Raw genomic sequence first — 12,152 nt, forward strand, 5'->3', positions numbered from 1 at the left:
AGAGGCCTCATGAAACCTCGTCTTCTTTACTTTCATCCTTCCTGGTTTTCCATTCAGAAGAAAGGATGATATGAGGACAGTGCATGCAGCAACCCATACTGAATTTCCCTTACATCTTGTACCTCATGAGTTTTCTTCTGTTTGTACCACTGGGGCGACTTAACCTTTCTCTTGTCCCCTCTGCAAGAAAGATGTAGTATCTCTTTGTAACAAAAAGTTCAATCTTCTTAATGTTTCTCAAGGTTCAGCCTTGCCAAATTATTCTTGAAGGGATATTTACTTGCTCTGTTTGTTTATTTGTTTTTATTTTTTAATAACAAGCACTGTAAAACAGACATGCAGTCATTCAGTGCTGGGAGGGGGTCACATATTTTACAGGAAACCCTAGACTCACACAGGATTAGGCCACCTGCTTTGTAAGGACTGAGGTTTCCCCAGGCTGTTCCATGCAAACAAAATGCTGAAGAATACCCTCATGTCTTGCGCTGTCTTCTGTGTGATGAAGGCATCCCTTTGACAATGTCTGCTATGAATGAGAAAATCAAGGAGCTGGGGTGATGTCCCTTTTAGTATCTGGAGCTGATCCACTGGTAGTGGAGAGTACACCAGCATATAATCTCTGGTGCCATCTGTTCAGCTGTACAAAGGGAGGTGCTGAAGCAGGGAGGGCTTTCCCCAACTTCAGATTTGGGCGCCTAGTGGTGGAGCTTCTACTAACTTCCTTTGTGAAATGGCTCCATGATATGCTCTCTATTGTTTCTGGGAATTTGGCTATGACATACCACCTATGGTTTGAGGGTTTCCTTTTAATGAACTTTTGGAACACGCTAAACATTTCCCCCACCTTATCCTTGATGTCGTTCTTCACTGTACTTCATTTAGGTTGTTGCTGTGCTCTGGTGTGTTTAGTGCTAAAACCACACTTTACCTACCAAGAGTACTGTGATTGACAAGTTTGGTGAACCATCTCTCCTGTTGTAGTCACTCTGGTTATTTTACTAACATGCACCAATGCATTTGGGCTTCTGTTGCAGTGGGAAATAAAAATAAGGGGACAGTTAATAGTAATTCAAACCAAGAAAGAGGTAAGATTTTATTTTCAGTTCATAAAAATATACTTGTGCACTAAATATAAATAGCGCAGCTGTTCTAGATGTTTTAGGAACATAAAGCAGATGCCATATGTAGTCATTGGTTTACATCAAGCCGGTGTATCAAGGCTGTATGATTTTCTGCTGTTTTGCACCTTCATTTTCCTCTTTTGGGAACAGAATTAAATAGTTAACAGAATGAGGGCCAGCACAGACTATCCCAAGCCCAGGGATCCCTGATCCTGAAGTCATTAGAATGCCGTGTGGACACAGGAGCTAGGAGATCATGTTGCAGGATCATGACTTACATTTTAAAACATGAGTGACAGACAGATGGGCAGTTCTTCAAGGGGAAACCTCAGTCTTGTCTGAGGGAATGTTCTGACAGAGCTGTCTTTAACACCCTTGCCATGTACTCAGAGGACAGTAATGTTCCATATAACTACAGGGTGAATCACTGCATCCCATTTAGGCTGGAAGTAATGAAGCCCCCCAGCTAGTGCAAGAAGAGAGGAAAAATACTCTAGGACAAGGGCTGTAGAAAAGAGTTTTAAGAAACAACCCTGTTAGACTGAGATAATACAGGACAGCACACGTACACACGTATATACACACAGATATATTGAATGCTTACAATTGAAATTAATTTTTGCCAGATGTGGTCTCCTGCTTTGGGTATTAGAATTTAAGGTTCCCTTAAAATGAGTCGTGCTTCTTCTTCATTTAACAGATACAGGAATTATTACGTTTCCCGTTGATTCAGTCTTTTTCAGAAGTTTCATAGGTTGGATTTTTCTATATATTCTTATGAAGGTGTTGCAGAAAGGCTAGACACACAAAACCCAGATGACTTATTCAGGCCGGTAGCCTTTCTGGTAGGAGTCAGACAAGCAGACATGAAGAAATCATTATTAGTTTTAAAACATGTAAATATTAGAGCAGACAAATTTATTTGAGTTAGAAAGAGTGAAAGGTAGTATTAAGCTTTGTTATGAGATGTGTGTACTAAATATGACGTGAGCCTCCAACCCTTTTTTTGGGCCAGATTCACTTAGCAATTTCTCTTTTGAGTGCAAGTAAATAAATCTTCCTGAACTTGTGGAGGGTACCTCCTGTGCACATCCCCATGAAAGTTATATGGTTGTTTTGGTGATGTACATTTTAGACTCACAGTCAGTGCTGAGCTAGAAATTTACCTTTTACTTTCAGCATATGCTGTCTTATGCACCACTCATGGGTAACAGTACTGGAGAGGGTGGTAAATAGTGCTGGCTCAATATTCTTTATCCAATAATCAATATCTTTTATTCAGTAATCTTTATCACTGGCACATATGAAACTTGTAATAGTATCTTCCTGATTTCCTGTCTTTGAAGCAGTATCAAAAGTAATTGCCATTATGCCCACATAGAAAGCACGTGGACTTTCTCAGGAGTGTAGGACTGTTGAGCTTTCAGAGGTATCACTTTTTCTGTCAAAGCATGTCCTTCATTGTACATGTATAGCAAATAGTTGTATTGCAGAGCAGGCATGTCCTGTTATTTCTTGTCATTAGCTGCAGCCAACTGATAGTTAATTAGGGCTATCTTGGGACATCTTAGGGCTATCAAGGACAATCAATTGTCCTTGATTACAATTCTAGTTGTCAAGGGCTCGTAAAATTAAGTGGCCTGAGGAAATTAACAGGTGAGTTTGTTTTTCTCAAATACATTCTTACAGTCAGAGTTCTATGAATCCAGATTATGGAGAACATGATATTGGTGGTCTTCACAGTGAGGATAGTTGGGCATAGAACATAAACTGTACTCCATTTTCTGGAGTTAGCTTTTCCAAAATATACCCATGACAGAGTTATAGTGCATTAAGAGAAATGTACCTGGGGGACTGCACATTATTTGCCTTCCTGCCTCTCTACCTCCGATGCATTTATCCAAGAATGTCAGCCAAATTTCTCTAGTAGTAATAGATGTGGAAAGGAGAGGGTTTGTTTATTTGTTGTGTCTTTTGTAGAGTCACCTATGGTAAATAAATTCTAAAAAGAAATGTCTAGCTTTCTAGGTACTTATCACTCTTGGTATTCAACTTGGTGCCTTCAGTCCTGCCTTATTTCTCTGAGCAATCTGATACTCTGAAATGTGCTGTACAGTTCACCAGAAAAAGGAATTTGCTTTGTCTAAGTCATTTAATAGCTTTTAAATCCCAGTGGATTACAAATTTACATGGTACTGTATGCTGGCTGTATCTTGATCTCCAGAACTTACACGTGCTTTGAATTGTTTCATAATGGCTATTAATAGAAATGTTTAGTTAAAACCAAGCAGTGAGAATTTAGGCTTTGAACAAGTGGTATCACAATGAGAATGGAAGGATGGGGTGTTAAATAAAATGTGAGTTGTGGAAAGTGTTAAAATTTACAAGTGAAATTTTGCATTAGCTTTAACATATCAGTGAGTCCACTGAAACAAATAGTATACAGTTCCTAAAGTAGCATTCCTATAACCATGTTTAGTCCTAGGAAAGTAAGCCAATTTGGAAGGCCCCAAATTATGAAGCTACATTCGGAGGAGTATGTCCTGCAGTTACACTTTGTGTGAGGCACAAGACAGCTCTCAGAAAGTGATAGCAACATTTCATGAACAGAAATGCATTGATAAAACAGAAAACCAGGAGAAACTGTCTTTTAGATAGAAGATCTAAAACTCTTATTCTACATATAGAAGATAAAATTTAGACTACCTAAACACAAAAAATCTAAATAAAGAATCCATGCAGAGTAGAGTGCTTCAGCAGAACTTAATTTTCCTCATGAATGGAGGCATGGCAGGTAACTCCAAGTTTATCAGTCAGAATGCTGCAGTTCCAATGGTAAACGCCAATATTGCTGGAAATAATTGTAAATAACCTGCAGATATAAAAAGGCAGCCCATAAATCAAGTGACTGACATCAAACTTTTTTGAGATTAACTTGACTCAGCAATAGTAGCATCTTATTTGTATCATAGCAACGTTGGTTGCTTAGTGTCTTCATAAAATTAACAATATTGAGGAAAGAAGGTGTGCAGATCAGAGGGGAAGAATTATCTGGTGATTAGAGAGCAGCACTGAGTGCTGGAACATCAAGGATGTTTCTAGTTTTTCCATCAAGATTCAGTGAGCTTTTGTAACTCTCTTTGTCTCTCAGCAAATTCAGTGCCATAAAAATGTCTATCTTCAAGAGAAAGTATTTAAATTATGGGAAAACCTTGGGATTTTTGTATAAAACTTGTGTTCTGTATCTATCAGTGTGGAATCCAGGAAGTTGAATTGACTGCTATAGTAGCAAAGTACAAAGTAGCAAAAGACTGCAGTGAGATTAGAGGTGGACAAGATTCTACTTTGCTTTTATGCATGTATTTATATATCCATATATGAGCTAAGAATTGCCTGATTCCATTTCTTCTTAAGAAAGTGTGAATTAAGTCTTTCACAGTAGGAATCAGATTCATATTTTAAGACCACTTAACTGGTGGGATCATTGCCATTAAACTCTGAATGAAATGAAAAACAGGGAAAACTCATTTACTTGAGTGGTACAAGTTCAAAATGTTCACTATAAAAGTCTCAAAGAAGAGATGGAAACGCCTGTGGTTTTCTTCCAAATTCCCCATTCAGTTTAGCATTGTGTGCTTGGAACGGTTCTACAAATGGCAATAGCATCTGCGGATAAGTGCATGTCCATCACTTAAGCAATTCATGAAAGGCTCATTCATTTACTGGTTCAGCTTTCTAATATTTATTGCCAAATTATTGTTTAAAGCTCATGTACATTTGCCCTTGAGTGCTTTCAGCTCTTTTTCACATATTACAATAATATTGTTCCTTCAAAGAATGCTTGTTATAATTTATAGTATTTGCAAATGACTTAGGGTGTTAAGCCTTTTAGATACGTATCAGTAGAACAAGATACAGCTCAAGGCAGACAAATTAGTCTTAGAAACTAGATCCTAGCCCTATAATGATCCAAACTGAATACCATCCTAAGACTCCGTCATATCCAGCCCTGAGGGTGGAAGTGCCTAGTATCTCTGTTGTGATGCATAGCACGCTTCAGTTTCGGGTCTCCCATGAGTTCAGGGAAGCTAGTTATTTTAAAATGAGCTATGTTTTTTCTTCCTGAATGGCTGCTTTTCAAGCTAACATCCCTTTATTAAAATAGTTTTATTTGCAGAGATGCTGCAGCTGAACTTATCTATGTCTGCACACAGAGCTACTTTCTTATGCCACTGCCTGCAACTCATCCTCTGCAGGTCAACAGGACCACTGCGTAGAACCACTTCCAGTAGTCTTCTCTCTCCTCTTTTTTTCAGTATCTAGAATTTGCTATTTCACTGCACAATTTCCCCAGATCCATAGAGCTTCTTGCTTCTTTCTTTCAGTTGGACAGGAAAAGTTGATAAAAAAAAAAAAAAAAAAGCAAAGTTCAATGAAGTTAAAAAGAAAGTTTGCTGCTGTTTTCTAGGATGAGAGGAAGTGCTTCTTTCAACTTTTAGCTTCTGATAAATACACTTATTTTTCTGCACCAACTGTGACAATCAATTCTTTCCCTCCTGCAGTTAGATGTGCAGTTGTGTTCATTCTTCTGTCATGGTGATCCCAAAAGGCTTACTGGGGATATTTTGAAATGGCACTCTGCAGCCACACCTCTGTTACGATTGGCCACATCCCCAGTATGCTCTGTATTATGTCCATAACTCAGTGCCACACAAAGTGACCATATTTTCCATCACACTGGGGGAAAAAATCTGCATTTTGGTCACAACTGATCCTCTAAGTGGCGTAAAGATAAGGATACTGAAGAAAAAAATATTCAGAGATTAAGCTGCAGGTACCAGAATAATTCAAATGTCCTGCAAGCTGTTCTTTATCACTTCAGGAGCTCTGAGACAAAGACGAGCAAAATGCAGGAATTCTTTACATAAATTGAATCAAAGCCTACAACAATCAAAATTTGATTCTCTGACAGAATGTTGCATTTTTAAGAACAGACCATTTCTGAAAATTCAATCTGTATCTTCTGAAAGTATGAAATTTGTCCAATATTTACATGACATAGATCCAAGAAAAGTTTATGCCTTCATCTGTTGTCCTTTCCTGTTCTGTCATTGAGAGATGAAAAGTTAAATAATCTAAGCAGCAGGGGAGAAAAAAGAAAGCCAAAGGAAATTTTACAATGAAAATGAGGATTTAGGATATATTTTAGTTGTTAAACTTGTTACATTAAAAGATCTTAAAACTATTACACATTTGAAATAGCAAAAGAAAGGGAATTCCAAATATCTGACAGTTTTAAGTATCTGAAGTCTAACACTAAAATGTGTGGCCTTATTTTATACCTAGAGTTAAATACCTAGTAAATATGAACTTGCTTTATATCTTTTAACACTCACTGAAAAGCAAGGAGAATTTTCCAGAAGGTTGAGGTATAACAAATATTTGAAAACAGATGAATTTTAACTACTAAATTTTATAATGATCCCTGTTATGATTTCATTCATGCAAAAGTTTATGTGCATACGATCTTTGTAGATCAATTAATTTACTTCTGCTTTTCATCTTTACAAGTAAAAGCAGACTTGGTTGTTCTCCACTGGGAGAGAAATGCTCATGGTTGCATTTATGACCATTTTTACTCTATGAACTTAAGTATCTTCATCTGTCTGTTTCAAAAAAGAGCATCCACATTTGTTAGGCAGCTGTGGCAGTCACTGATGCAGCATTTGCTCAGATGGCTTAGAAGTTTTTTGGGGAAAAAGCCATGTTGATAAGTTTGTTTGTTTGTTTAATTGCTATTACAGACATTTACAGCCTGGTGCAATTCCCACCTCAGGAAAGCAGGCACACAGATTGAGAACATTGAGGAGGACTTCAGGAATGGCCTCAAACTGATGCTGCTCTTGGAAGTTATCTCAGGTTGGTTAAAGTTTGCTATGTATTTATAGCATGCTAACTGAAACATTCTTAAAAGAACAGTATTTGTTAACAATTTATAATAGTGAACATAAACTATAAGTGGGTTTAAAAATGAGAGATGAGACACACTAAAACAAAAGGGAGTAAAAAAATAACTCTGCTTTTTCCTTATCTACCAAGTTTTCTGCTCTAGGGTTCTGTGCTTGTGTTCTAGGGCTTCACAGTGTATCAGTGTATCACTTATATCACAGTGCTGTTGGACCAACCATAAACTGTGAGGACCTAGTCTCAGTCCTCTAACAAGTAAAGTAGGTTACAGATCTACTTTATTTCACTTTTTGTATAAAAGTTTTGCTTTACTTTTTTTTTCTCTGTTGTTCAGAGGGGCGGTCCCCAAAGTACACCCCAAATGCCCCTGAATCCAGCTTCTCATTACAGTTCAGCAGGTAATGGTGATGAGAATATCCCACCTTCTTAATATTCAGGTACTCTAAAGTGGACAATAGCAGTGAACCACAAGTCTAGAAGCAGGAAGCACTCACAGATCTTCCAGTTATTTAGGCCAAGCATAAAAATTTTACTCTGGTTTTACTATTTTATCAGAAAGATGTAAGTAAGGTGCTTTGATATTTGAATTTTCCCTTCAGGGTTTTGTTCAAAGCCATTTGACATTCTTTCGGAAAAATACCTGCTAAAATAAATGCTAACTTTTAGACAGTGTACAGGGCACATTCACTCTTGTGTTATGATACTTGAGTGTGTGTAGTCAGGTGTATAAAACAATAAACATAATAAATTTGTTATCCTGTAGGGGAAAGACTACCGAAACCGGACAGAGGGAAGATGCGCTTCCATAAAATTGCTAACGTCAACAAAGCTCTGGATTATATCGCTAGCAAAGGAGTGAAACTGGTGTCAATTGGTGCAGAAGGTATGTATCAGAGCTTATTACAACCTCAGAGATGGTACACCTGACTTAAGTTCTAGGTATTAAAAATAAATGTTAGAAATCAGGTTGGATTCTAGGATATGCTTTATCCAATCTGGGATCTTTTTTTACCTTTAAGAGATATTTTTCAGACAAGACGAAGGCTGATATCACTGCCAGGTGGCTTGGACCTACCTCCATTTTGTTATGAGACTGACTGCGCATGGCAGCTGTGCTTCTAACATTCAGATGCAGAGTTAAGGGAGTGATCAAAAGAAATTATGCCAGCTGGGGAGAGACTGAACACATGAAGAAAGTGGGTTGGGATGTTATTTAATAAGGTTATTACTTTGTTGTTGTTGTTCAGTTTTTCAGGCAGTAAAATAAAAACATGTATTTGGCTAATTAAATGCTGATAAATGTAGACTGAGCAAAAGAAAGGCTCTCACTGCAAGTAAACCTATGTTTCCCATGAGATTCAAATGATGGTATAAAAAGGACAAAAGTCTGTCTAGAACTATCTGGTTTATTGAGATATTTGTACAATGCTTTGAACATCCATTGCAATATAAAAGAGTGATGGGGCTAGCACAATATTCAACTACTGTTGACTTCATAGCTTCAATTATTTTCTGTCCATTCTGGGGGCAACCTCTTATGTGACCTTAGAGCAAAACACTGGCTGTAACCTCAGTATCACAGTGAGAAGCACGAGCTGTGTTCTATTCACATTTCTAGGCCTTTTTAGATAAATTTATGAGCCTTTTCTTCCTGCTGTCTGTTTTCCCCAGGCTTATTCTGGCTTTCAAACCTTCATCTTAGGAAGCTGATTGTAACTGTGGCTGGAGGAGGGTTTATTAGATGGGATAGGGGTATCTGTAGAAATAACGGAAAAAAAAAAACCATCAGTGTTTGGTGATTCTACAGCAGTTTAACCTAGTCTAGTTGCTTCCTCAGGTATAATTCACCAAATACATTATGGCTCTAGATCTAGAACTCCAAACTCCAAAAGAAATCAATGTTCTCTGGGCAGAACATGTTTGGACTCACTCTTAATTCATATGAGACTGAAGTGGGTGGGCCATCTGAGTCCAAATCCATCCTTCTATCTATAGGCACATAACGGGGACCTTTCTTTTCTTTTTTTTTTGGAATATATTATTAGTGGGTGTTGTGGTTTAAACCCTGTAGGTAGCCAAGCCCCACAGTCATTCACTCCCAACTAGTGGGATGGGAAAGGGAATAAGAAAGATAACAGTGAGAAAATTTGTGAGGTGCGATAAAGACAGTTTAAAAGGTAAAGTAAAAGCTGCATGTGAAAGCAAAGCAAAACAAGGAATTAATTCCCTAATTCCCATCGGCAGGCAGATGTTTAGCCATTTCCAGGAAATCAGGACTTCATCACTCATAACAGTTAGTTGGGAAGACAAACACCATAACTCTGAATGTCCTCCCTTCCTCTGCTTTTCCCCCTAGCTTTTATTGCTGAGCATGATACCACATGGTGTAGAATATCCCTTTGGTCAGTTGGGGTCAGCTGTCCTGGCTGTGTCTCCTCCCAGCTTCTTGTGCATCCTCAGCCTACTTGCTTCCTGGGCAGTGTGAGGATCAGAGAAGACCTTGATTCTGTGTAAGCGCTGATCTGCAACAACTAAAACATCGGTGTGTTATTAACACTATTTTCATCACAAATACAGAAAATTGACTGTGTCCCAGCAGAAATTAGTACAGGGGACAGGAGATAAGGCGAGTCCCAAAGGCACTTCAGATCTCAGAAGAGCTCTACTGAGTCTCAGAGTTCCCTGCCCCTCCATCAGTTGTACAGACAATGAGGGGCAGCTGGGCCCTTTGCTCAATTAAATGAAGCAGGATGGAAAAATATGCCACTGCCCTGAAACCCTCTGCAATTAAAGGGTATTCTGAGAGCGACATGGCATTAGGCAGACAGCAGAGGGTACTGGAGAGACAGTTTGTGTGTGGAAATGAAGATCAAACGTATGGGAGCCTGTCTGATAGCTGGTGCAGAAATACTGAGAGTACACAGTCTCGAGCAAATGAATGGTAGTTACTGTGCTGTCATGCTGGGACTCCAACCCTTTCTGTCAGAAAACAAGAGTGTAGCAAAAGGAGGATCTTGTGGGACAGAGAGGTCATTCTTTCTGATCTCAATTTGCAGAATGGGCAAGTGTTTTCACTCCTAGGTTCCTCAGGCAAGGTTGGAGCATTTAAGCTGAGATACAACAGGTCATACCTGCTGCTGAAAGGAGCAGGCCAACCCTCTGCACTTCCATCTCCCTCATTTTGCTCTGTTTATTGCTGTTTATCACTGGCAGGGCGTTCAGAGTAGAGGGCAGCTTGTGAGCACTTCTTGTATCATCTGAAGGCAAAACACCTGGGGTATCTCAGATCGGTCATTAAAACAGTTTAAGCTAACTCTGCTGCTCCCCTTGGCAGCAACTGCAGTGAACTTAGATGCTCTGTCAAAATAAGTAATTCCCTCTGGAAGGGAGGCAGTGACAAGAGGCAGTAATCTATTACAGGTGCTCAGCCTGTTGCTGGAAGGTGATGCCCATCCATGCCCTCAATATTGCTTGCTGCATATAACCACAGGCCATAGTAAGTGAGAAGATTAAGGGGGTGTTCTTGGCTGGGCTGCAGGCTTTTATTGTCTGTTTCTGGAATTCTTGATCTGTAAAATGAGGGGATTAGGAGTAAACCTTCCTTCATTAGTGTTTAAAAAATATTTTAAAATCTTGGATGGAAGCACGGGAGAAAATACCCAGTTACTATCATAGTTTACAAGCATAGAGGAACCTGTCATTGTAAGACATAGCACTATCTCAAGTATGGCTACTAACACACATTAGATTACATCCATGTGGGCAGGAGCAGATAGATTCGTGTGCCTTCCCCTCCTACTCTAAACAGGCTGAACAGAAGTCCAGCTATGCCCAGACATGCTTAGTGCCCTGTTAAGTTTACCACATTCCCTCTATTACAGTTATCTAAGGCATAACGCTGTGCTGATGCAGCGATGTAATATTACTTTGACTGGATATAATTTCACAGTGTAGGACCTCTGGCACCAGTACCTGTTTAAAAAGTCCCTGTGCCCCTTTGTCCTGCATACCTCCTCCCACACTTCTCAGCCCTACCCTAACACCACTTGGGCTGACAACTGTTATTGTAGCAGTCCTGGGGCCTGGAACAGTAACCTGATAGGGATTTAAAACACGCTTCACCTCTTCTTAATTTTGTTGCATTTTTCAGCATTGTTGACTGGATAGTCGTTATCATATGAAGATGGAAATGTATGCCAGCAAGGAGGGAGAGCGCAGGCTTCCTAAGAGTGTATTGTTATCAACATCCTTAACCCCTTAATTTTCTGTCTGTATGTGTTAGAATGGGCCATGTGGGCTTTTTTGCACCCATCTGTTTTGGCATTCTCTGAGTTACATGGGTACTTGGAATACTTTTTAATTTGCAAAGCATGAAAGTTTTGTATCTAAACCTGGTCAAGATCACGTGTTATTATCTGAAATACTGTGTGGTGAAGAGCATGTAGTCTCAAAGGGTCCAACTGCCATTTAAAATGGGGCCTCAAAACAAAGATGAAATAGTGATTCCTGAGGGACATCAGCACAAAGTTCAATTTAATATTTTTAAGGCACCAGTAATATTCTTTACAAGCCATTGTTAGTGTTCTGAAGGCTGACTTCCTTGGGTAGTTTGTGAAATGGACAGGGAGAGGTGACCACCTTTAACTGTGATACGGAGCAGAAGCCCAATTTAACTACTCTGATCAGTACTGTGGAAGAGCATCACTCTCCATTGGTGATAGAAATGGGGCTAGAGAGTCAAGAAGCTAAAGCTAAAGACATGAAAGTAATCCTTATGAGCCATTCATAGTCCACGAGTTAGATGTTTTCCCAATAAATAAAAATGCAATGACTCCATTTGCAAGGTAATCGCATCCTGAATGCAAAGAGCTAAGATATGGAATACCATACAAGATAAATATGCTGTTAGGAGGAAACAGTTCTGGCTTGCTTTTTTGGGGAGGGGGAGAGATACTGAAGACCAAATGATCTGTAAATCTGCTACAAAAATGTTAGAACAAATAAATAAATAAATAAAGTACACCCTAACAGCAAAGAAGAATTAAAAAAAAATAAAATCACAGT

The 12,152-nt window shown here is 39.0% G+C and overlaps 1 protein-coding gene across 1 annotated transcript in view; it reads left to right on the top strand.

Moving 5' to 3' along the window:
* Window positions 1-12,152, top strand: part of ACTN2 (actinin alpha 2) — a 67,214-nt gene that overhangs the window by 15,381 nt on the left and 39,681 nt on the right. Inside the window, exons 2-3 of the mRNA XM_005023594.6 lie at window positions 6,926-7,040; window positions 7,852-7,971. Coding sequence (XP_005023651.1) covers window positions 6,926-7,040; window positions 7,852-7,971 — 235 coding nt within the window. The remainder of the gene's footprint in view (window positions 1-6,925; window positions 7,041-7,851; window positions 7,972-12,152) is intronic.

The sequence above is a fragment of the Anas platyrhynchos genome, chromosome 3, assembly GCF_047663525.1.
Source record: "Anas platyrhynchos isolate ZD024472 breed Pekin duck chromosome 3, IASCAAS_PekinDuck_T2T, whole genome shotgun sequence".
NCBI lineage: Eukaryota > Metazoa > Chordata > Aves > Anseriformes > Anatidae > Anas > Anas platyrhynchos.